This window comes from Microtus ochrogaster, chromosome 21 (assembly GCF_000317375.1).
Source record: "Microtus ochrogaster isolate Prairie Vole_2 chromosome 21, MicOch1.0, whole genome shotgun sequence".
NCBI classification, from domain to species: domain Eukaryota; kingdom Metazoa; phylum Chordata; class Mammalia; order Rodentia; family Cricetidae; genus Microtus; species Microtus ochrogaster.
The window spans coordinates 30030124-30056944 of NC_022022.1; the positions used below are offsets into that span (position 1 = coordinate 30030124).

The following is a 26821-nucleotide window of genomic DNA, read 5'->3' on the forward strand; positions in this document are numbered from 1 at the left end:
TGCTCTTAACCTCTGAGCCATCTCTCCAGCCCCCATAAATATTTCTTAAAAGATGTTACATTTGCATTAGATAATAATAAATTACTGACTTCTGGAAAGTCAAGGGAAAGATGCCTTTCATCAGAGTTCCATTTCTTATTTAGAGTTACACCCAATTTCTCTTATCTGTCATTTTCAAGTTTCAACCATTTTAGGAGTAGGCTACACAGCTGTGGATTGAGAATTGAAGTGTTCTTTTCTTTAGAACAGGTTTCTCATAGCCCAGTGTGGTTTCAAACTTTGTATGTACATAAGGATGACCTTTAACTTCTGTTCCCACTGCTCCCAGACTCTGAGTTCTGGAATCGTAGACATGTGCCACCGTTCCTAGCTTTATGTGACACAGGGATCCAGCCCAGGACTTTCTGTATGCTAGTCGGGCAGGCTTTCCGTGGAGCCTCATCGGAGCCTGAGAATTTAAGCCTTCCAGTCACATTTTTGCAACTCATCCTTAGAGTAGGAAATAATTTTTTATAAATGTTCTTCTGCAATTAGCTAAAATATTTAACTCTAAAGCGAGTTTTGATTATAACACGCAGACCGCATCTACTATCTGCCATTATGATATCATCCAATATCACATGTCTCTGGAAAGTTCACCATCTTTCTAGGTAGTGAGAGGGAAGATGGCAAATGCTGTCTCAGTTTTTTTTTTTTTTTGACAGTAGATGGGGGCTATAGGAGTATGTGGTCATATTTACCTGGGTGCTGGGGATTCGAACTTGGGTCCTCCTGTTTGGGAGCCATCTTCCTAACCCCCTACTTTTTGGTTTAAAGAACAAGTTCACTTGCACTTTTAAGTTTATGTTCAATATTTATTTCTTTTCACGGTAGGTTTATTTCAGGACAGTGCAACTTATCGAAGAGTCCATAAAAGGATCTCCTGGCCTGAGTTTCTACTTCAAAATTAATGGACTTCCTATATTTCTGAAAGGCTCAAACTGGATCCCAGCTGACTCATTCCAAGATAGAGTGACTCCCGAACTGTGAGTGTTGGCTTCTTTGCCTCTCCTTCCCCTACCTCTCTATACCGCTGCTAAGCTCAGAGATCAGAGTTATTCCCATCTGTTTCTTTCACTCCCAGCAGAAGGACCTGAGACCTGCAAAATGATTGGATAACAGAGATTTTAGGATAGGCACAATTATTTTCAATCATACCCGCTCCCTCTTAAGATGCATCTAGCTAGTTTGAGACTGTTAAAGACATCCCATCCACGTTTTACAAAACTATTATTATGTGTTTTCTTTGGAGAAAATGACAAATTGATATTTGAACTAATTAGTCTTAAACATTTAAATCCAGCTCATTGTTGTTCTTCAAAGAATACATTAAATAATTTCAAGCATGGTTTTAAGGGATAAGGGCCTACATTTATTTTATTATGCTAACATGTTATTTTACTTTTTAAAAAAAATCTTTTGTGTGTATGATGTGTATGTGGGGAGATACGCACGTGTGTGCGCATGCACATGCCCTCATTCATGTGTATATTTTTTGGGGGGGGTGGGATTAGTTTTATCTTGTTGACCTTGTCCTTTGCTTTACAGAAGCTTTTCAGTTTAATAATTGCTTCTCTCAGTGTCTGTGCTACTGGGGTTATAAATAAGAAGTGGTCTCCTGTGCCAATGTGTTCAAGTGTACTTCCCACTTTCTCTTCTATGAGGTTCAGTGTGGCTGGCTTTATGTTAAAGTCTTTGATCCATTTGGATTTGAGTTTTGTGCATGGTGATAGATATGGATCTATTTTTATTCTTCTACATGTTGATATCCAGTTATTTCAGCACCAATTTGTTAAATATACTTTCTTTTTTTCCATTTGATATTTTTTGCTCCTTTGTCAAAAATCAGGTGTTCAAAAGTGTGTGGATTAATATCCGGATCTTCGATTTGGTCCTATTGGTCCTCCTGTCTGTTTTTTGTGCCAATACCAGGCTGTGTTCAGTACTGTAGCTCTGTAGTAGAGTTTGAAGTCAGGGATTGTGATGCTTCCAGAAGTTCTTTTATTGTACAGGATTGTTTTGGCTATCCTGGGTTTTTTTGCTTTTCCATATGAAGTTGAGTACCATTCTTTCAAGGTCTTTGAAGAATTTTGCTGGGAATTGCATTGAATCTGCAGATTGATTTTGGTAAGATTGCCATATTTACTATGTTGATTCTACCTACCCAAGAACATGGGAGATCTTTCCACCTTCTGGTGTCTTCTTCAATTTCTTTTTTCAAAGATTTAAAGTTCTTCTCATACAAGTCTTCCACTTGTTTGATTATAGTTACTCTGAGATATTTTATGCTATCTGTGGTTATTGTGAAGGGTGATGTTTCTCTGGTTTCTTTCTCAGCTCTTTTATCATTTGTGTACAGGAGGGCTACTGATTTTTTTTAATTAATCTTGTATCCTGCAACATTACTGAAAGTGTTTATGAGTTGTAGAGGTTCCTTGGTAGAACCTTTTGGATTGCTTATGTAAACTATCATATCATAAGCAAATAGCGAGAGTTTGACTTCTTTTCTGATTCGTATCCCCTTGATCTCCTTTTGTTGTCTTATTGCTCTAGTGAGGACCTCAAGAAATATACTGAATAGATATGGAGAGAGTGGACAACCTTGTCTTGTTCCTGATTTCAGTAGGATCACTGTGAGTTTCTCTTCATTTAGTTTGATGTTGGCTGTTGGCTTGTTGTCTATTACCTTTATTATGTTTAGGTTCCTGGTATCCCTGCTCTCTCCAAGACTTTTATCATGAAGGGATGTTGTATTTTGTCAAAAGCTTTTTCAGCATCTAATGAGATGTCAGTTTGTTTATATGGTGGATTATGTTGAACCATCCCTGCCATCTCTGGAATGAAGCCTCTCATGCTAATAGTGAGGAGGAAAGAGTTTGTTTGGCTTACATTTCCACATCACTGTTCATCATCAAAGGAAGTCAGGACAGGAACTCAAACAGGGCAGGAACCTGGAGGCAGAAGCTGATGTAGAGGTCACAGAGGAGTGCTGCTTACTGGCTTACTCTCTATGGCGTGCTCAGCCTGCTTTCTTACAGCACCCAGGACCAGCAGCCCAGGGATGGACTACCCACCATGAATCACTAATTAAGAAAATGCCCTACAGTCTCCCATCTTTTAGAGGTATTTTCTTAATTGAGGCTTCCTCCTTTCTGCTAATTGTGGCTTGGGTCAAGTTGACATAAAACTATCCTACACTGAGGGCAACCTTGCATGTCATCTTCATCATCCATCTTACTTGAGATTGGGTCTCTATTTTGTTCACCACTGTATGTGACAGGCTATCTGTTTCCACCTCCTGTCTTGCTGGAATTACAGTTGTGTGCTATAGAACCCAGCTTTGTGTAGTTCTGGGGATTTGAACTAAGGTCCTCAGGCTTGAGCAGCAAATAATTTACCCCCCCCCCCCAGCCATCCCACCAGCCTTTTTTCTACTTCAATAAAGAACTAAAAAATTCTTGGTGGGAGGGGAAAATGCAAAAATATAAGAACAAAGTAGTCGGTGTGTCTGGAGAATGAGTCTGAAGACCAGAAGGACAATGTGAAGACATGAGGATTCTGGGTAACAAAATTTTTCTATGGACAAAACCAAAGGGAGATAGATAATTCAAAATTATGGCTTTGTTAATCCACTTCAGTGACCTTCTTACTGTCAACAGCTACCCTACAGCACCATGCCACGTACCTTAAATATAGACACAACAGAACTTATAAAACTAAGCAAAACCATGAAAATTCTTTATCTGTAAGATAACTACAAGTGTTCTCTGAAGGTTTTGACATTAGAACTTAAAAATTAATAAACGTTTATATATATGGAGTGTTTATACTGTGCTTTTTTATGTGTATGTATGTATGTGTTCAGTGTATGTGCACACGTGGAGGTCAGAGGTCACTGTTCTTGCTCATCACTTTCCACCCTACCCTTGGAGACAGGGTCTCTCATGAACCTGGAGCTAACTAACTGGCTACAATTACAGGCATGCGCCTGCCCATCCCGCGATTTACAGGAGTGTTTGGAGTCAAATCCAGGTCCTCATGCTGGGGCTCGAGTACTCTACTTTCTCAGCCATTTCCCCAGCCCTGTGCTGCATTTTTCTACATGCCGAAATATAAAACAAAAAGAGTTTAAAAAATAGTATAAGGTTTCTGACAACTTACATACTGAAGACATCATGCATAGCTTTTCAGCTTGTTTGCTTAATGTGGTTACGACCGGTCTCTGTGTTATTTTACCTCATGGTTTTGGCATTCAGAAGAGCAAAATCATTTTGATTTTAAAGTGGCCTTTTCCCTTAACAGATTTGAAATATTTGGTAATGTCCCCCAGTTTATAAAATAGTGTTTGCCTTTGCAATCCCTTCTCCAGGTTGCAGGTCCTTCTGCGGTCTGTTGTGGATGCCAACATGAACACTCTACGGGTGTGGGGAGGAGGTATCTATGAGCAGGATGGATTCTATGAACTTTGCAATGAACTTGGAATCATGGTAAGTATGTGACACGGTCTTGATGGGTGACTCGTCCCTCAGTCTGATGTTGTGAGTTGATATTATTGCCCCTTTAAACCTCTCTCAGAGCAGGGAATCATCTTCCTTACTTCATTCCTCATTGAATGAATGAAGGTTCCTCATTCCTTATTATCTATGTTTAATCATTTATTTATTAATTTTGTCCAAGGAATAAATGGACTAGAGTTGCTAACAAATACCAGAATTCTCCACTATTTAAAAATAATTACTATTGTATATGAGATATAATCAAATATCTCTTTCTACACTTCCTTCATGATTTTTCTTGTGATATGTAGGTATATATATATAATAAAATATTGAATATTTAAAGAGTTCCCATGAACTCTGGAGAGAAACAAAAAAAATAAAATTAACCAAAGAAAAGATGTTCTTAGTTCTCAAATTTTGCTACAAGGAGGACCAAGCAAGATGCCTTCATCCCTCAGTGTCTCTAGAGAGCTGACTTCAGGAGCCCTGTGGTACCTAGATACTCAGTCTTCTCACATAAAGAAGTAGAATGTTCACAAAGAACTACCCGCATCCTGACATATGCTGTACGTTAGTACTGGGTCACTTACAGAGCTTCATCTAACATGATACATTTTACACACACACACACACACACACACACACACACACACACACTGTATATATGAGTGTCTATGTGTGCAGCTTGCCATGTGCACGCTTGGTGCCCTTGGAGGTTCATAAGGGAATCAGATTTCCTGGACCTGGAGTTAAGGAGGGTATAAGCTTCCATGTGGGTGCTGAGAACTGAGCATGAGTGAGCAGCCAGTGAGCTTAACCCCTGCGCCATCTCTGCAGACCTGTGACTGTGCTATAAACAGTTGCCATACTTATTACTTAGGGACTGATGACAACCAGAAGAACCTGTATAGGTTTGGTATATATTTTCTTTAGGGTCTTTTTCTGTATATTTTTTTTGACCCATAGTCAAATCTATGTTTGGATAGTTGGCATAGCTTGAATGCAAAACTCATAGATACCGAGGGTAGATTGTGTATCTTTTTAGTTCTAGAAATACAGTCATCATCAGACACACAGAGTGCCAGAGGAGATTTGGAATCACAGCAGCAGTGATAGGCCTGCATCGTGATGGCAGCCACACGCCACACTGTTCATTGAATGCCAGGCATTTTTATCTGCATTATTTTTTTCGTTTTCGTTTTGTTTTAGTATTTTTCCAACTTCCACGACATGGTTCCTCTTGTCCTTTGTCCGATTTACAGAGTGTAAAGTGACCCGTGAAGAGGGTGTGTATCTTGCCCACCAGCTCACTCTCTATGGTAGAATCAAGACTGGCAGGAAGGCAGGCTGCTTGGTGGTTTTGCTTTGATCAGCCGCTTCACATAGGCCTTCTTGGAAAGGACTTCACGGTCTCATTAGTAAAGTGGGCGTCTAGTGATCTTCTAGCTGTGGAAAAAATTAAATCCTTTCTAAAGCAACTATAATTTTACCAGTCTGGTGTATTTCTCACTACTCCGTGCCTGGCGAAATGAGAAAGAAGGAAGAATGAGGAAGGACCCAAAGCTCCATCTCTCCTACTCTCTCATTATTTCCTTTTCTGAAGAATCATCCTTCCTTCCTCATCTTTCCTCCTTACTGAGCGTGCTCTCAGGCTTCTAAATATTTTTGTGTAACTCTGGAAAGTCCTTCAGCGTGTGGGCACACTGTAAAGAGGCGCTCAGATGGGCACGTTTGCAGAACTTGCCTTTCCTTTATGTGAAAGATAATCCCCGCAGTGAGGATGACGTCAGGCTTTCCGTGGGATGACGCTGCTTTTTCTTTTGATTGACAGGTATGGCAGGACTTTATGTTTGCCTGCGCCCTTTATCCAGTTGGGCGGAGCTTCGTGGAGTCAGTGAGAGCTGAAGTTGCTTACCAGGTATGCTATTGCTACACCTCCGAGAAGAGAACGCATGCGCATCTTAGTTGTTCCTTTTGTTAAATCGCTCATTTCTTTTAGTTGTTTTCTACTCAATCCCATGAAAAACTGCAGTCTGGAAGTTGATTTTGTGAGTGATTCAGCAGTGTCAGGGCTATAACATCACCTACTTGCTGACAACCCCCAGATTAACGCCCGATCATCCAGTCTCCAATGAATCCCTCATCGAGTATCCACCCCTGCTTGGTGGTATGGTCAGAGGTTTAATGGGCATCTCAGTGTAACATGTCCATCCACCAATCCTGCTGCTCCTGTCCTTTTCCTAAGCAAATGGACAGCACTCCAGCTCAGGACAAAGATGAAATGTGGCACTGGAATCCACAATTGTTTTGCGTCCCACATAAGCCTACTCAATGATGTTATGTGCTTATTTATTTGCCTGTTTGTTTATTCCACTCTCTGGGACCTGGGAATCATGGGTTAGGATAGGCTGGCTAGCCAGGGAACCCTGAGATTCCCTTGTCTCTTCCTCCCCAGCACCACGAATGCTCTCCACCCTTCCCAGTTTTCAACATGGGTGCTGGGAATAGAATTCAGGTGTAGCAAGTCTTTCTCTGCCCTGGCAACAACCAGCTCCCAGATAACAACACAGAGACTTCTTATTAATTACAAAAACTTGGCCTTAGCTTAGGCTTGTTTCTAACTAGTTCTTATAACTTAAATTGACTCATTTATATTAATCTATGTGCTGCCACATTGCTTGTGGCTTTTACCTCTCCTTCTGCAGGTCCTGCTTTCACTGCATCCGGCTGGTGACTCCCCCTTCTTTCTTCCTAGAACTCTCTCTGTCTGGAAGTCCTGCCTATACCTCCTGCCTAGCTATTGGCCATTTAGTTTTTTATTAAACCAATCATAGTGACATTACATAGTGTAATCAAATATTTCACAACACTCACGTTTAAGCCTTCATGTTTAATTAGAAAGCTACCTCCCCTAGTCTTTCAGAGAACTATTAAAATTGTCTTTCCATAGTGCATGAGTAGCCATTTTGTGAATTACCAGGTAGGCAAGAATTTCTATGCAGAAATGCAATGATTGTAATCTTATTAATCATTATAGCTGTGAGCTTTGCTATGTTAGGTATGGGGAAATTACTTCATGTTTTCTTAACTTTCAGATCAGGAGACTGAAATCTCACCCCTCCATCATCATATGGAGTGGTAATAACGAGAATGAAGTGGCCTTGAGGGTGAACTGGTTTCATGTAAATTCCAGTGACTTGGAAACCTACTTTAAAGACTATGTGACCCTCTATGTGAGAAACATCAGAGAGATTGTCTTATCAGTAAGTAATTGGTTTTGGTGCAGTAGAATTTAAGGTGTTTTTAAAATGCATAGGTCCCAATATTGGCGTAGTAGATTGTATGCCTCTTTTAAGGCAGTCTGTGGAACATCATTTGAAAACAGAGTATTTCATTAGAATGTTCTAGTTCACTATAATGTTCTATGCATGGGATGTGTATGGATTACTTGGAAGATAAACTATCTTTGGGAATCTCCACACATGTTCAGCACTTCCCATTGCAGGTTGTCACACACTCTAGAGTTCATGCATAGACCCTCAAATGTTTGCTGGGTCTCTGGGTCAGATGTGTTTGTGTTATACCACCTCTGCGGGTCTGTGACTGCATACACGAATACAGGTCTACTTGTACGTGTTGATATATATTTTGGTGGGTATCATATATGAACATCTTGGTGTGAAAGTCACGAGACTAGGGCAGTTCAGGTTGCCAGGGAATCTTGGGGTCCTCTGTGGGGGTTCTCCTTGCATCACTATTGTGAACCAGGCATCCTGTACCGTATGTGCTAATACATACAGTGGCCTTTTTTATGGTGAGAAGGTGATCTTTTTACAGTAACTCTTTCTAAAGATTGTTTAAAAACTCTAATATTTGCTAAGTAATATAATAATTTAACTGTCTTTCCAATTTTGTCTCTGTAGTCATATATTCTGAAGTAATTTGAAAAAGCATTTTTTTTGTTTGTCTTTTCAAGACAAGCCTGGGTTCCCTGGAACTTGCTCTGTAGACCAGGCTGGCCTTGAACTCACAGAGGTCTGCCTGCCTCTGTCTCTCTGCTGAGATTAAAAGTGTATGCCACTGCCATCTGGCAGGAATATATTTTTAAAAACAGTATGTGATAGGTAACATCTAGATATGTCTAGTAAATGATTTTGCATGTGTATATTTAAAAGATTTACTGATTTTATTTTATGAGTGCTTGCCTGAGTGTACATGTGTGTGCCACGTGCATGGCTGGTGCCTGGCGAGATCATTGGGTCCCCTGGAACTTGAGTTACTGGTAGTTGTGAGCCACCATGTGGGTGTTAGAGAAATGGTTCAACAGTTAAGAATACTTATTTCTCACATCTGATTAGTGCAAGAAGTTGATTTTAATGTCTGGGGATTTTTATTTAACAGTATGGTGATGAAATGCCCATGATTCACAATCCCGTCTATGAGATCTTTGGCAATTTGCTTACTGTCCACTCTTCCACTTCTCAAATTGAGTTAGCGGGACTCTTAAGAGCTCTGGTGGTTCTTTGTCTCCAGCTTCACAGATAACTTCATCCTAGGTCATGAAGATGTTTACAGATTTTCTTGAAGATGGGTAGCATTAAATGCTATGGAATAATTACTGTTGTTTCCATCAAGGTATAATTGTTATGAATAGTTCCTAGTGGTTCATCTTGCTCCAAACAAGCATCTAAGAGCATGATCTTGAAGTTTCTTCATTTTACAGCTAAAACTCCTGACTCTTCCTGTGCCAAACCGGGAAGATTCTGAGTTGAGTTTTAAACCCAAGTGTATCTGACTCAGTAGCTTTTGTTCTTGACCCAGGTTCCTGAAATGCAGTAATCTTGTCCCTAGAGAAAATTTGTCACGGCTGAAGACTCGTTAGGTGAAGAGACTCATGCCACCTGGCAGGTGTCATAAGCTAGAGATGTTGTCACAACAGGAGACTCTGACCACTCTTGTCCATACCCAATATTCACCCAACGGTCAATAGTACCAAAGTTGAGAAATTGCGTGAGATGATGCACTCCCTTTGGGGTAAGAAGGGACAAAGCATGGTTGAAAACATTGGGAAGAGGTGCCACAAAGCATGGTCTCGGGTGCTTGTAATGGGACAAGGACAGCAAAGAAGAGCAGGGCAGTGTTGACAGGGAGAGTGGGGGCCAGCCTGTTAACTTTCTCTCACCTATTTGACATTTCTAAGACTTTTTTTTATAAGAAGTTAATAGTCTGTACCTTACCAAATTGTCATATTATCCTTAAAAGTCATTTTATTTCTATGTCCAGGAAGACAAGAGCCGTCCTTTTATTGTGTCCAGTCCTACCAATGGGGTCAAAACCATGGCAGAAGGCTGGATCTCTAACGACCCTAACAGCAACCATTATGGCGATGTCCATTTTTATGACTATTCCAATGACTGCTGGAATTGGAAGATGTTCCCCAAAGCCCGGTTTGTATCCGAATATGGCTACCAGTCCTGGCCTTCCTTTAGTACACTAGAGAAGGTAAGTCATTGCTCTTTCAATTTCCCCATGATTTACAACAGTAGACAGTGGGTTCAGAGAGTCTAGTTCAGGGAGAGGATGGAAGAAAAGAATTCTTCTTTAACATCTAGAGAGCTAAAAATCTTTTTTTTTTTTTTTTTTTTTTTTTTTTTTTTTTTTTCCTTTTTTTTTTTTTTTTTTTTTTTGGTTTTTCGAGACAGGGTTTCTCTGTGGCTTTGGAGCCTGTCCTGGAACTAGCTCTTGTAGACCAGGCTGGTCTCGAACTCACAGAGATCCGCCTGCCTCTGCCTCCCGAGTGCTGGGATTAAAGGCGTGCGCCACCACCGCGCGGCTGAGAGCTAAAATCTTATAATTACTATTTTGACTGGGTAACTTTCCACTATGTTTTTAATCGTATGCCTTCAGGAACACTTAAAGTTAAATGGAAGCGTATGGAAGCTTAAGTTTGGCTTATAGTTGTGCATAAAACCAACTCTAGTTGATAAAAACATTTAACTATATATCTATTTATTTATTGCTTAATTATGGGCATTTACTCTTGTCACATGTGTGTGGCAGTCAGAGGACAACTTGTAGGAGCTGGTTCTCTCTTTCTACCATGGGAGGTCTGGGGATTCAACCATCAGGCTGGGCAACTGTTGCCAACCGGGCCAGCCTGCTGACCCTGAATCGATACTTCATATACAGTCTAACCATTTATAGCTATTCAGAACTAGATTCCCACCCATGTTAGAAGAGGTGAACTTTAGTCTCCTTGCTTTTGAATGAACATTTTCAGATTAACTGGGGGACGAGCCTATGAGTGCAGCTGCTGAACCATTAAGACTCTTAATGCTCAGAGTCATTTTCCATAGTGACCACAGTGATCAGCTGCCCTCCCAGCCTTTTCTGCACCCTTTCCAACACTTTTTTTCATTTTAAAAAACATTTTTTTTGTGGAAATACAGCTTTATAGAAAATTTTCATTTCTTTGATGACTGATTATTCTGAACATTTCTTCTCAAGCTTATTATAATTTTTATGTCTTCCTTTGAGAAATGCATATTCAGGTCCTTTGTTCAATAATACTTATTTTTTAAGGCAGGATTTTGCTAGTTACCCAGGCTGGCCTGTAACTCATTCTATAGTCTAGGCCAGTTGTTCTCATCCTTCCTAATGCTGCAACCCTTTAATACAGTTCCTCATGGTGTGGTGACCCCTACCCATGAAATTATTTTCATTGCTACTTCATAACGGTTAATTTTGTTACTGTTATGAGTCGTATTGTAAACATCTTTGTTTTCCGATGGTCTTAGTCAACCCCTGTGAAAGAGTCATTCAACCCCCAAAGGGGTCACAACCTATAGGTTGAGAACTGCTGGCTTACACAGTTTTCGGATTCAGAATTTGAACAAATTCTAAAACATTTAATATTGTAATAGCATCATTTATTTCTTATTTAAAACCATGACATTTAAAACAGAATAGCGACTGTAGCCCATTATTCAGTTCTAAAAGCCTAGTCACAGAATTTATGTAAATAAAGGAAATAGTAGTGTAAGGTGCACACAGCCAAGCCAGTTTGCTGGCACTGGATTGTGAGCCTAGCACGTGGGTGGTAGGAGGATCAGAAGTTCAGCAAAATTCTAACACTTAGAGGGTGTGGGTGCTAGATGGGTTCCTGCCTCAGAAAACAAAGCGTCAACAACAGAAAGAAGATATAGGTAATAAGCGTTTTAACAAACACAATTGTGTTTTCTAGGCAAGGCTTTTAAGAGAAATACTTGTAGTATTAGGAGCCCACTAGTTAGTTCCCAGCTGCTTAGGCCCGAAATAATCACACAGAATCTGTATTAATGAAATCACTGGCTTCTTATTGGCTAACTCTCACATCTTAATTTAACCCATCTCCATTAATCTGTGTATCACCACGTGGCTGTGGCTTACCGGGTAAAGTTTAGGCGTCTGTCTCCTGCAGACTACATGGCTTCTTCCCTAACTCCTCCTTCTTTCTTCCAGCATTTAGTTTAGATTTCCCCACCTAGATCTGTTCCCCTATAGCTCTGCTATAAGCCCAAAGCAGTTCTTTTATTAACCAATGATATTCACAGCATACAGAGGGGGAATCCCACATTAAATACTAAAATGTAACTTTCTAGATATGAAAACAGACCCCTATCACTAAACTGGTGACTAGCAATAAGAAGAATGATTTTCTTTTTTAAGTGTAAGAAATTAACACTGCAGCCAGGTGGTGATGGTACACTCCTTTAATCCAAGCACTCAGGAGGCAGAGACAGGCGGATCTCTGTGAGCTCGAGGCCAGCCTGGTCTACAGAGTGAGTTCCAGGACAAGCTCAGAGGAAAAAAAAGAAGAAATTAATGCCACAGAACAAACCTTAAGTTCTTTTCTAACTTGTACAGGCCTTTCCAGGTTTGTGAGGAATGTACAAGAAGAGTCACTTCACTGTGAAGATCTGTAACTCTTCCTCTTTCCTCCCAAGGTCTCGTCTAAAGAGGACTGGTCTTATAGTAGCGGCTTTGCCCTTCACCGACAGCATCATGGAAATGGTAACGATGAGATGCTTGAGCAGGTTCAGCTCCACTTCAGACTCCCCCGAAGGACAGATCCCTTACGTAAATTTAAAGATATGATCTACCTTACTCAGGTAAGTCATTTTCAGCGTGGAGTTGGCAGGTTTCTACGTTGAACATTATGCAGTAGTGCAGATTTTGTAAGCTTTGTCAGGTGGAAAGCGTTTAGGTTTTTATCCTCTTGATTGAGGCTTCTGTTTCCTTCACAATAGAGTTATGGTAACCCATAAGATCTGCATTTAACTTTTGGCTCTGTTTCTCCCACAAGAATAACTTATGAAATTCTAAAATCGTGTATTAAATGTTGTTAGTTTAAAGGTTAGTGTAAGGGTTCATCAGTGAAGGTAGTAGTAGGATTCCCCTCAGAGGGCAGAGATAGCCTCACACTTGATACAGCCACCTGGCTTCTGGTTGTGCAGCCCAGCAACTCGCGTGAAAAAGGAGAGTGTTTTCTTTTTTTTTAAATTTATTTATTTATTAAAGATTTCTGTCTCTTCCCCGCCACCGCCTCCCATTTCCCTCCTCCTCCCCCAATAAAGTCCCCCCCCAGCCCGAAAAGCAATCAGGGTTCCCTGTCCTGTGGGAAGTCCAAGGAACCCCCACCTCCGTCCAGGTCTAGCAAGTTGAGCATCCAAACTGCCTAGGCTCCCACAAAGCCAGTATGTGCAGTAGGATCAGAAACCCATTGCCATTGTTCTTGAGTTCTCAGTAGTCCTCATTGTCCGCTATGTTCAGAGAGTCCAGTTTTATCCCAGGCTTTTCCAGACCCAGGCCAGCTGGCCTTGGTGAGTTCCCAGTAGAACATCCCCATTGTCTCAGTGTGTGGGTGCACCCCTCACGGTCCTGAGTTCCTTGCTCGTGCTCTCTCTCCTTCTGCTCCTAATTTGGACCTTGAGATTTCTGTCCGGTGCTCCAATGTGAGTCTCTGTCTCCTTTCATCGCCTGATGAAGGTTAATATTCAGGAGGATGCCTATATGTTTTTCTTTGGGTTCTCCTTCTCTAAGACCACTAATTATAGGCTCAATGTCCTTTGTTTATGGCTAGAAACCAAATATGAGTGAGTACATCCCATGTTCCTCTTTTTGGGTCTGGCTTACCTCACTCAGGATAGTGTTTTCTATTTCCATCCATTTGTATGCAAAATTCAAGAAGTCCTTGTTTTTTACTGCTGAGTAATACTCTAATATGTATATATTCCATACTTTCTTCATCTGAAGATGAAGGGCATCTAGGTTGTTTCCAGGTTCTGGCTATTACAAACAATGCTGCTATGAACATCGCAGAGCATATACTTTTGTTGTATGATAAGGCCTCTCTTGGGTATATTCCCAAGAGTGGTATTGCTGGGTCCAGGGGTAAGTTGATCCCGAATTTCCTGAGAAACCACCACACTGCTTTCCAAAGTGGTTGCACAAGTTTGCATTCCCACCAGCAATGGATGAGTGTACCCCTTTCAAGGAGAGCGTTTTCTATGAAGTGTGTTGTAAGAAGCGGGTGGCTTTACTGAAAAATGAAAGTCTTCCATGTGTACAAATGAATTTCACCACTGATCTGAGATTCAATGTGTGGGTTTGGGGCAGAGTCATGCTTACATGCTCCAGGCTGTGGGTTTGATCCCTGAGACAAAGAGACAACCAGCAGTCTGGAAAGCAGTACGATCAGCTCCTCAGAGAGAACACAAGACAATAGCTTCATGACTGAGACAGGCGAAGAGTCCTTAGAACTTGAAAACACTTAGAACTTGAAAAGGCAAGCTATAGACTGAGGACCAACAGTTACAATTAATTTCTGTGTAGTGGGTCTGGCCTGTGTCTTTTATCATGCCTGTTGTTTACTAAATAAGTTAGGTGTAATTCACACCTGGGCCTACAGCACGACGTTACCCTTTTCCCCTGAGTTTTGCCACTAGAGCTATCTGCGGCACAGGCAGGTCAAAGACTTCCCCACCTGACGCATCAGATGCTCAGCAGACACGCTAGGAACAAATGGAGGCAGTAGAGGGGGCTCTAAGCTAAGGGGTGGCTGGAGACTCGGTGAGCCTCCTGGAGTAGGTGGTTAGCGAGAGGGCCTGCCGGGGCAAGTTCTGTGGTTCAGTTTAGCTACTCTTCCAAGGTGGCAGCTGTGAGTCATAGATGAGGCGAGCCTGTCTGGGTGTGCGGCTCATTTGGGGCAGTTAGAAGCCAGAGAAGAAAGGAGGATGCGAGGGGACTCTGGAATATTGGGAGCCCTGAAGAGGCAGAAGAACCTACTTGTGACTAGAGGGTCCACCCAGGGAAAGGTCTCCGTGTCTACGAAGACAGCTTGCTGCAAAGCCGCCTCAGTTCAAACTCTTGGTAGTTGCAAAATTTCGTCACTATTAGTGTCTTGAAAAGTGACATAGCATAATACCCCGGTCTTCTGAACCTCTTGGGTATCTAATAAGAACAAACGGTGGGGGCGGAAGTAGAGAAGATGAACCAGAGAAAGAATTAACTATCTTCCTTCTTTTCTTCCTTCCCGCTCCTCCTTCCTTCCCATCATTTAAGCAAATTTTAATGGAAATTGTATATACGATTACTCATTTCCCGTGTCTCCCTACTTGGTGCCTCCGTGTGCTTGTCCTGTTCCTTTCTTACCTGGTGAGGCTTGGTTTTCAGTTCTGGGATTTTAAATTATTTACTATTTAAACTTATTTATTGGCAGTTGTCTGCTCTTAGCCTGAGGTGACCGCCCTGCTGGAGTGAGTGCTCCCGGGGACAGGGAGAGGAGGAGGACTGGAGAGTGTAGGAGAAAGGTGGAGAAAGGAGGGGAAAGGGAAAGTAGCAGATTCATTTCCCTGGGATCCCATCTCGTTTAGAATCAGGTCGCATCAAGGCCATGGGGGAAGCTGAGTGAGAGGAAGAGGCCATTCCAAGCCCAGGCTAGCTGGCTACTAACGCTAAATGCTCAAACTTACCTCACTAAAACCCAGGAGCAGATAATTCCCAGAGGCCCATCTGATTCCTGTCGCCTCAATTAGTCTTTGTACACCGAGATTTCAACATACGCTATTTTTGCTTGCTTACTCAATGCGCTGTGTGAGAGTTGCCTAAGTCGATAGTACAATGAGTGTGTATCCTTTTGTCTTGGAGTGGACTGTTTCATCATGGGAACAAATCCCACTGCAGATAGTTTCCCCACTAAAGGACACTCATGCTGTTTCTAGCTGGAGGCTGTTTTGAACAGTGCTGCTATGAACAGTGTTTCAGACTGCAGACAAGTGTACTGGCTTGGATATGCAATTGATTTGCGAGGAAACCAAGTATTTAGCTTTGACGGAAACTGCCAGGAATTTTCCCAAAGTGGTTAGACAAAGTGACACTTTGTCTCACAGAGTTTTATGGTTCCAGCTGGCTCATCTCACTCTAAGCAGCTGCTAGTGTCCATCCTGAATGATAGGAATTCTGGTGGGCATGCATCTTAAATGACTTTAATTTTCATTTGCTTGGTTAAAACTGAGATTAAAGAGCTGGAGAGATGGTTCCATGGTTAAGAACCATGCTTGGTTTCCCAGCATCCATATGCTGCTCATAACTCCAGCTCCAGAGAATCTAATGCCCTCTTCTGGCCTCTGTGGGCACCAGGTACACACAGGCAAAGCACCCATACACATCAAATAAATTTTGTTTTTTAAAAAGGAATGCAATCAAGCACATTTTCAAATATTTATTAACTAGTTGGGTAGCTTTTATAGTGAAGTGTTTAATTCAAGGTGTCTACTTACTTGTGATAGGTTTTCTGTGTCTTTCTTGGTTGGTAGAGGTTCTTGATTATGGATATCTCTTATCAGACATATGGATTATATCTAGGTTATTTCCTAAGCACCACAGGAAAGTTAGGTGTGTGCATGTGTGTATGTGTGTGTACATGGCATATATTAGGCATCATGTGATTTAATAATCAGGCAATGAACATTCTTCTAGGTGTCTATCAAATGTCTATGACTTGGCCATTAGATGTTTTGAACCCTTTCTCATGAAATTCCAACATCTTCAGACATCATGTTGGCTATTTATATTATAAAGTGGAATTTTGTTTATTTCTTTTTATTTTGGCAATGTTGAGAAAATTAAACCCAAGGCCTCTTTTCCTCATACATGCTAGGCAAGCTCCCTATCCCTGAGCTACAGCTACACCACTATTTAATTTCATACCTGAGGAAACAGAGGTTCATAAGACTCATATTTTGCCTAAGAACTCAAGTCAATGGCTAGAATGAAATTTCAGTTTTTAAATTATTTATGAGATTCCACAAGCTTACCATTGAGAAAAGGGAAGTTGTGCAACTATTGAGGCATTTGGTTGACTTATTAATTTCTAGAACCTACTGGAACACTGGAGAAGATGAAGGCAACAATGAGTTCTTTGGAAAGACCAACCAAATGAACAATGTTTAGATAGAACTCATCAAGTGAAGAGTCTCATGACCAAACTAGGACTGGAAGAAGAAATAATACCACTTGCCTTACAGAAGTAATACTGATTGTAAGGAAAAGCTATGAACAGCTGTGACAAGTAGCATCAAGGAACTTAAAGTGTTACTAGTGGAACTGAAAACTGACAGGAGAAGAAGTAGAGCATCTGAATAGATCTGTCACTGCTAACCAAGTGAGTTTCAGCCCCACATTTAGGGTCATTTTAATTTATATGAGCTTACCTCAATGCAACGTCATTGTAAGTCAAAGATAATCTTTATTTTATCCTTTTGGGATGGAGTGTCAGAACATATGCATTATTTCACGTATGCATCTTTTTTTCTGAGGTGACAATACTGAATTTGCATTCTTTGCATTTTTGAAATATGTAATATCTTATTAAATTTTGACACTGTTGTGCACAACAGATTTCTTGAATTTATTTTCCTAGCTGAATTGTATATCAGCATTCCCTTCTCCCAGACCCTGATAGCCTTTCTATTCTCTGCTTCCGTGGATTCAACATTTTGAAACTGCACATATAAACGATTTTAAGTGTTATTTTTCTTTCTGCAGTTGACTTGTGTTCTAACTAAGTTTCTATTGCTGTGATAAAACTTCATGATCAAGAGCAACTTGATGAGGAAAGGATGGATTTGTCTCTCATATTCCAGTCCCAGTCCACCATGAAGGGAAGTCAGGACAGGCGCAGGACAGGAACGTACAGGCAGGAACTAAAGCAGAGGCTATGGAGAAACACTGCTTACTAGCTTGCTCCCCATAGCTTGCTCAGCCTGTTTTTAAGTACAATGCAGGACCACCTGCTTAGGGAGTAGCACCACTCACAGTGAACTGGGTCCTCTGACATCAACCACTAGTCAAGAACATGATCCACAAACTTGCCTACAGTCCGGTCTGATGGAGGTAACCCCTCAATTGAGAATCCTTTTTTACCAGATAGGTTTAGGTTTGTGTTGACTTGATCCACACTAACCAGCATAGCTTGTTTACCTTAATGCAACATCCCAGGTTAATTAACAGTGTCACAAATGATACGATTCTCTTTTTTTCCATTGTATTTATACATTACATTTTCTTTACCTACTCATTTGTTGACAAGACACTTAGGCTGATTCTGTATTTTGGTTGTTAAGAATAATACTACACAGAACATGGATGTAGGTATGTTTTTGATAAACTAATATCATTCCTTTGTGATCTAAACATACTAATGTGTCTGTAGACTGTAATGAAGCCATTTTTAAATCTTTGAGAACCCTCTACAGGGTGTTCTAGTTTCCATTCCCAAGACAATAAAATAGTGGGAAGGACAGAATTTTCAACAGATGGTTTTGGAACAGGTAGATATTCAAATGCTATGGACTCCTACTTGGCACCACATAAGATTAACCAAATGGATCAAAGGCTTAAATCTAAGGTGCAAAATCAAGAGAGGAAGACATGCATCCAGCAGGGCAAAAGTGGCACGCTAAAGCATGCAGCTTCCAGGCACTCTGCTTGGATATGTGCTACCAAGAACCCAAGTACGACCTTCCCTAGAGCCTGGCCGACTCTACTTTCCAGGGTCTCCACGGTAGCTTCAGTGTCACGCTCACAGTTCTGTGTGTGACCCCATCAGGGGCTGCTCTCAGGGACTCTGCTCTTCAAACACACTGCCTGGTCTCCCCGAGGCGTGAAACCGTCACTAGCAGCCTCTATGACCCTGTTGCTCTTGCATGTCGCCTGCCTGCCAAAAAAAGCGTCACATGGGAGATGTCAAGGTCTGCGTCTGGCACAAGTTATTCTTGGACCCCTGGAGTCACAGGTGCAGTAGTTTCTGAATGCCCTACCACCCTAGGCTGTCATGAGTAAGCAGAGCACCCCTTGAGTCCCTTCTCAGAAGACTCTTCCCTTGAAAGTCTTTGAACAAAATTTATACTTGGCTGTCACTGAACCTGTGGTGGGTGGGACCTGTTCTGCATTGTTCCAGTAGGGTGCTCTTGGCTTATTTTCCACTCCTTATACGTCTTCGACTGAAAGATTATTTACGCATGTTATTTTTCTGGTCAAGTTTCAGTTATTTTAAAACCTTACTTCTCTGCTCCTCCGTGTTCTGGCTCTGGACATCTGGCCTAAGCGGTGAGTGATGACTTTGTCACCATCAATGGTGTGCTGCTCTCTGCTGGACAGGCCAGCCTGGCTCCCATGAAGTCTCGGGTATAGACAATATGCATCCACATTCTTTGCCCTAACACTGCTAATTCTGATCAGAACTCTCATTTTACACTGAAACCTCATCAGTCTGGCCTTTACTTTCCATGTTCCTATCAGCATTTTGATTCTGAGTCCTTACCAGAATTTCCCATTAAACTCTGCTTACTGCTTACTAGGGTTTTCCCCCCTAGCCCGTTCCCCCAAACTTTCCCAAACTCTTTCTGCAAAAGAGTTAAAGTTTCCCTGTAGCATCTCTGCTGTAGCAATGACTACCCGCTTCATTGTGCCATTTTTTTTTTCCTGCATTAGGTTTTTCATCACCAGCAAATATCTAAGATGAAAACCTTAGGAAGAGAAAGGCTTTTTTGGTTTGAAATTTTAAAGGTTTTAGTCTATGACTGGCTGGGTCCATTCCATTGGGTAGCCCATCACCAAATTAACATGCTTACCTCAAGACCAGGAAGTGAAAGTTAGGGGTTCCACAGTCCTTTTTGAGGGGATACCCTCTAATGATACTAAAACCTCTATTAGTCCTTATGTCCTAAAATTTCTAGCAGATATCTAGTATCAAGTTGGGGACCAAACCTTTGAACACTTAATATATTTATTTAAACCACAAATGACTCTTAAACATTATTCCTGACTGGTGAAAACTGGTTTGGGTAAAATGAGATTCATGTTATGGGACTGACACTATCTGTATGTAGGATCTGCTACCCTACTCTAGAGCCCTAGTGCTCCAAAGTCTTGGCTGTTCTTTTCCATGCTGATTTCATGTACGATGGGCTCTTAGAGAATTGTGTGAAAACACAGCAAGGGGGTGGAGAGATGGCTAGGCAGTGAAGAGCACTTGTTGCTCTTGCAGAGGACCTGGGTTTGATTTCCAGCACCCACATAGTGGTTCACAACCATCTGTAACTCCAGTTCCAGGAGACCCGATACTCTCTTCTGACCTCCACAGACACCAAGCATGTAGGTGATGATGCACATACATGCAGACGGCACTCACACATACAATAATAAAATGAATAAATCTAAGAAAAAAATAAAAATAAAGATTTTTGAATTGCAATATATGTTAATGAGATTGCAAAAGAGTTTAGGGCCAGGTGAATAATCTGGACCTCATTAGAGGTTTTTTTTTTTTTTGCTTCTCCCTGAAAAAAAAAAAATCAAATTTCTCCTGAATAAAAAGGAAAAGCATGCTAGGTCCATCAACACCACCGGGAAAGTATCTAGTTGTGGCTTGTTTTAGAGTCAATCAAGCATATGTTATTCTATATTTCATAGCTTTGTCCTGACAGTTTCATCTCTGCCTGAAATAGGTGATTTCTCTACTTACCTTGGCATGTGCCAATATCTTGTATTATACCTCATCCTGGTGTTCGCTTTTCTCTTAATTGCCTTAATTTATAAATCTAGATTGAAGGGCTGTAGCTTCTATCCCAGATGCCTCAAATGGTCCACTTCTTCCACATCCTAACTCATAAATCGAGGCTGATTCTGGTCTCGGGGCTATTCTCAGAGTGTTCCGTGCTCATTAACCTTGTTGGTATGTCAGAAATGGTCCAGCCTTTGGGGATACTGTGGGTCCTGGGCGTTCTGGAATCTTGAGTTGTTTCTCAGAAGCGTAATGGAGACTTCCTGCCCCGCTGGTGAACCCTCCTTCATACATAGTCCATGAAGCAGTGAATGATTCATGAATCTCAGGGTGAGAAGAGATTTCTGGCCAGTCAGAGCATTGCTTGTGTGAGTTACATTGGCAGGGGCCTTAACTGATATTGTCCCCACAGGCCACATGTAGCATGGTTATAAAAGCATTATTTGGAGGTCCAGTGATTAAAGTAGATTTGGATATTATTTTTATTTTTAATTGATTTTTATTGAGCTGTACATTTTTATCTGCTCCCCTCAATTTCGATATTATTAGGAAATCCTGAAACCAAATGGGTTGCTTTCCATGCTGTTGAATGGTTAAATCTTTTTATTTTTCATGTGTGTTCGTGTGTATATGGTGTGCATGTATGATGTATGTCCATGTGCATGTAGGTGCATGTGTGTGTGTGACTAGAGTTGACACTGGGTGTTTTCCTCCACTGCTGTCTACTTCACTGAGGCAGGGCTCTTGCGGAACCCCGGAGCTTACTGATTTCAGCTTGCTTTGGGGAATCCCCCGTTTCTGCTCCCCGGTGCTAGGATTACCGGCAGCTGACATGGCTTTCCATGTTTACCTGGACACTAGGGATCTGAACTGCAGTCCTCCGGCTTGCACGTGCTTTACCCAAGGAGCCGCTCCCCATGCCCGAGGTTAGAACAAGGGTATTTAGTGCAGACCCCAGCCCTGACACACCCTCCCCCATCTGTCTCCACTAAGCCCTCACTTCTTGGCTGCTTCTCTTCACAGGACATTCTAGAAATCGCTTTGCTAAGTTGATTTGGTACAGTAACTCAATACACGTGCAGAGGCTTACTCTGGGGGCGGGGGAACTCAGATTATACACAGGTGTCAAGGTCTCAAAGTAGATAAATCCCACTCTGTTTAGTTCAGACGAGAATTTATTTTTTAACAAGGAACTTGGCTGGAGATCCTGAGTCAAATTGCGGATTAGATTGACTGACAGAACAACTCTTTGGTTTATTTGTTTTATTTCAGCCCCTCTGAGCTATATTTAGACCAACACATTCCAAGTGTACATTGTGGTCATTATGGACTGTCACCAGTGCTGCTTGCTGCAGATTTTTTTTTTTAAACTGTCCTATGGCACACTTTCTGGCTGTCACTGCTGTGTTCCTCAGCAAGCTGGCTCAGGATAAGACAGCTGTGTCTTAAGCAGCTCAGCAGATAGCATTCTTTAGTAGACACTCCGTCAACTCTGTGAATGCCTCTCTCGATCCTTCTAGTCTGCCTAGCCGCTTCTCCGTGCAGAAATCCTAGTGGCATTTTGGGAATGCAAGTTGGCCCCATCACTCTTTCTCCTTATAGCATCCGAGGACTTCAGTTGCTTTTAGGATACAGTAGACCTTTGCCATGCTTTCCGTGGCTTCTCTGGTCAGGGTGTGAATTCCTACCAGGTTCTTCCATTGCTCAAGGCTGTCTCAGCCCAGGCCCCCTTAGCCTGCTTTCTGTTCTTAGCTAGTTCACACACAGCCACATACATGCAGACACACACACACACACACACACACACAGCCCACAGACATTGTTATCTCTAGTTGGAAGATTCTGCTCTATTCTCTTAGGACAGTCCTTACTTTTCCAACTAAGCCCTTTGGCTGTACCACAGAAACTGATAGCACTGGCCTGTCTTCTGTACGAGGTAGTAAGTGCCATGAGGGTAGGCTATATCCTCTTTTCTGCTTGGATAGAGGTTTAGCATCATGAACTAAATACTAGTGAGTATATATTGTCAATACTCACTATTTATTGGATGACCAAGACTTCACCCTTCCGGAAAAGGGTATCTGACTCATGCGAGCAGTAACCTGATTACTCCTTCCTCTCCTTCCAGCCTACCACTGTCTAAAAGCTCTTCCTTCATCTGAGATTTGTTATTTGTAGAAGTGATCTGTACTTCGTTTTCTAGTGGCCAGGAAGGTTTCTTTTTCTCTTTCTGGGGTGACTCACATCCTGTTCTCTGAGTGAAATTGCATTGCTCTGACCACCTCTCCAGGATCTCTGGCCACCCACGAGCCCCTCCTGAGCAGAACTCCAAGCTCAGACCACAAGATGCAGTATCAGGAAAAGCTGCAGTAGGAAGTACTGGTTTTCCAGAGGCGGTGGGGGGAGTTAAGGACTTGCCTGGAGTTTGTCCGTGCCTCGTGAACAAGAACGAGATGTTCTCCGTTCGTTGGTATAATACCATCTGTCCTGCTCAAATAAAGAAGTGGCAGCAAGCCGGGCAGTGGTGGCGCACGCCTTTAATCCCAGCACTCGGGAGGCAGAGGCAGGCGGATCTCTGTGAGTTCTAGGCCAGCTTGGTCTACAAGAGCTAGTTCCAGGACAGGCTCCAAAGCTACAGAGAAACCCTGTCTCGAAAAAATAAAAAATAATAAAAAAAAAAAGAAATGGCAGCAAAAAGAAATAGTAGGTTGGTTATCAAAAACCATGACGTGAAAGGTTAGCTTGAGTAGAAAAAAGAGACTAAATAGTTTACTTATAACAACAATGTTTTTCTTACAGTTTTTTTCTAATAAAAGCTTTTTTTTTTTTTTTAACTATGACTGTATTTGTAAAATCTGCTGTTGCAAAAACAACCTGATGTTGGTCACATGCAGCAATGGTTCTGGGATAATAACTTTTGCTTTCCTTCATTGCCTGCATCATTACTGGCTTTTATATCATCCTGTTTCCTTTGTCATTCACTGATATAAAAAATAAAAAAGCCCCCCCCCCGCATTGTAGACAAGTTTCTCTCATGCTAAGGAACTAGCTCCAGATTTAATAAAAAATAATATATCCCTAATGCTAATCCAGTTTTCTAGTTTCTCCAGTTTACTCTAAAAAATGAGCAAGCAAGCAAGCAAGCAAGCAAGCAAACCAACCAACCGTTTTAAACCTGTAATTCTGAACTCTAAATAGCCAGCATCAAACAATAACATTTATGTGTGACTATCTCTTGGGTCAGGTGATGCAGGCCCAGTGTATCAAGACAGAAACTGAATTCTACATGCGCAGCCGCAGCGAGATAGTGGACGGACAAGGCCACACCATGGGGGCACTGTATTGGCAGCTGAATGATATCTGGCAGGCTCCTTCCTGGGCCTCTCTTGGTAAGTGTTTCTTTGTGCAAGAGAAATCAATGCCTGTGTGGAGAGGGACTGGGACAGCATGGAGCCTGAGGAATCAGATTACCCCAAGGAGAACTGGGCCAAAGAGGCTGTTCCCTGACCCTGCTCTATGAACTCACCACGCAGCTGCTCCTAACAGTATTTCCATGAGCTTGCTATGCTGGGCAAAGCAGGCTGGTGAAGAGTGTGTTCAGAGATTCCAGGTGTGATATGGGGTGGAATGGTGTGTGTGTGTACATGGGTCAGAGTTAGACATGAGCTGTCCTTCTCAATTTCTAGCTTACTTTCCCCCCACTGAACATGGCGGTCTTGAGCTGATGATTCAGTGAGGCTGGCCAGCCAACAAGCCCAGGGAACCTCAGTCTCTGCCTTCCCAGTGCTGGACGTGCTGGTGCGCCAAGGTTTTCACATGGATGCTGACCTTCTGAACTTGCAGGGCCAGCAATTTACGAACTGAGCCATCTCTCCAGTCCCACTGCATAGCATTTTGAATTTATTTAAGAGGGCTTTTCAGGGCCCAAAGGGCGTTGATCTTGTTCTGTGTGGGAGAATTCTGCCAAGTAGAAGATTGGTTCGTGTAATGTCAAAGTTTCCCATTTGCTGACTCTGACTCAAGTCTGTAAAATCCCCGTTAGATGGCTCTGTTTGTGTCTTGGAAAAGGTAGCGGAGTCAGAAATGCAGGTCAGAAAGGTTGCCAGCTGAATCGTTTCAACGAGCAATTGGTTATGTGACTGGAATGGGATTTGCGTTTTCATCTGGTTTTGTACCTTTAGAGAGTTACAAGGACCATAGTGGGTCTCCGACCCCCAGACGCAGAAATAACGGGATGCTATAAAGTGAAAGAGTGTGTGGTCATCTTGTAGTCTGTCCACTCCAATGGCTGTCTCTCATGAGACTGTAGTTCCTCCAGGAGCTGTCTCCTGCCAGCAGAAAAACGTCCCCAGTAGAAATCCACAGGGCTGGCTTCTCTAGACCACACTTCTCCCCCCAGTTGCTATTTTAAGAAGAACAGGAACCATTGGGAATGGAATATTAAAACTTGAAAATTTGCAAACCATGAAAGAAATTGGTTTGTATCTTTCTTCTGCCTCCACAGTTTGCAGCATACATTGTATTACCACCTCCCCATCCCTGTCCTCCCCATGGAGACAGCCGTGCACCGCTGTTGGCACAATATGCTGGAAGCACTGTGCTCTGGTTTTGCAAGTAAGAAAGCAGTCTATGGAGGTTAGGCAGCAAGCTCAATGTCCTGTGGCCCAGTAAGCACCACACACTGAATCACTTCTGTTTTTATTTAAGTACAGTCTATTAATCACTCCACTGTCATTGATTTATTGCTTCAAAGTGGCTTAGTCACCAAATTGCTTTATAATTGACAAAAAAAAATGGATGATCAGGATGTTTTTCTAAAAATTGTGCAGCTGGAAAAAAATGTTATCTGTTTAGTTAATTAAAATCTTTACGTCATTTCTCCCTCCTCCAGATAGGAGCTAACAACATTTTCTAGAAAGTTCACTTCCTATTTTAGCAAAATTAAAATTTACTTTATACATCAACCTCCTTGAGAAGGTTTTTTTTCCCCACCTTTTTTTTTTCCTTTTTGTTTCTGGCCTCCAGAAATGGTTCTTTATTGGGGAGAATCTTCATTCTCAGACAGATATTGAGAAAAGAAGAGAATAGAAGATTAGGTGTGAAGCTGTGGTGGATTGAATGAGAAATATCCCCCATAGGCTTATGTGTGTAAACACTTAGTCCCCAGCTGACAGTACTGTTTGGAGACCTTACAGAACCTCTAGGAGGTGTAGCCTTGCTAGAGGAAGTCATCCCTCTTCCTGCTTCTTCTCTCTGCTTCCCACGCGTGGCTAAAATGTGGTCAATCAGCTTTCCCTGCCCTGTAGACTCTCTCCGGAACCTCAAGCCAAAACAGATTCTTTCTTTTCTAAGTTGCTTTTGGTGGTGATATTTTAATAGCGATTCAAATATAATCGATACAGGAGGCTTATCCTACCAGACATCTGAACAAGGCATGGAATTCTACAAGTCTTGACAATTTTGCATTGTATTTGAGGAGGGTTTTTTTTTTTGGTAGGAGGTATTATTAATTGCCGTGGATTTGGCTGTTTAGTCTGACTGTGAAAGCCTTTATGTATAGTAACTGTTTTGCTTTGCTTAGGAGATTTTGTACCTGTGGGAAAGGAGACCGAAATCTAGATATTTCTTATGAATGAGAATTTGCAACAAGCATCCTTTCCTGGTACTACTAATTTGTTTTTTTTATGTGCGTGTAGGAAAAAAGAACCTTGGGAGGCAGCATACTGGTGCACTCTTTGTAATTCCAACTCTTAAAAATTGCAGGAGGCTAAGGTTATAAGACCCAAGGTTTAAGTCTAGCCTGGATCTTGTGTTAAACAAACAAACAAATCAAAAGAGTATTGATGTACTGTACTGAGCTTCTGGAAGCAAGGTTACCTCTGAGAAAGAGCTATCTTGGATTAAAATTTGGGCTCAAGATACCATGGCCAACATGTTTTAATTAAGCCCTTGTATCTTTCTTCCTTTGGGAAATAAGCCATTGCTACCCGCCTGCCTTTATCTTTCCACTGTTGTGAGGTTGACATGAAACAGTCTCCAGAACTGATGGACAGGTCCCCGAGCACCCCTGAGTCCCCCACAAAACAGACTCCGTCACACGTGTGCCTTAAAAACCCCCGACAAGCCGGGCGGTGGTGGCGCACGCCTTTAATCCCAGCACTTGGGAGGCAGAGGCAGG

The 26821-nt window shown here is 41.9% G+C and overlaps 1 protein-coding gene across 1 annotated transcript in view; it reads left to right on the forward strand.

The window, feature by feature from the left end:
* Positions 1–26821, forward strand: part of Manba (mannosidase beta) — a 70544-nt gene that overhangs the window by 39349 nt on the left and 4374 nt on the right. The window contains exons 10-16 of the mRNA XM_005357323.2: positions 874–1025; positions 4409–4526; positions 6370–6456; positions 7634–7801; positions 9822–10040; positions 12524–12688; positions 23888–24032. Of these exons, the coding sequence (XP_005357380.1) occupies positions 874–1025; positions 4409–4526; positions 6370–6456; positions 7634–7801; positions 9822–10040; positions 12524–12688; positions 23888–24032 (1054 nt within the window). The remainder of the gene's footprint in view (positions 1–873; positions 1026–4408; positions 4527–6369; positions 6457–7633; positions 7802–9821; positions 10041–12523; positions 12689–23887; positions 24033–26821) is intronic.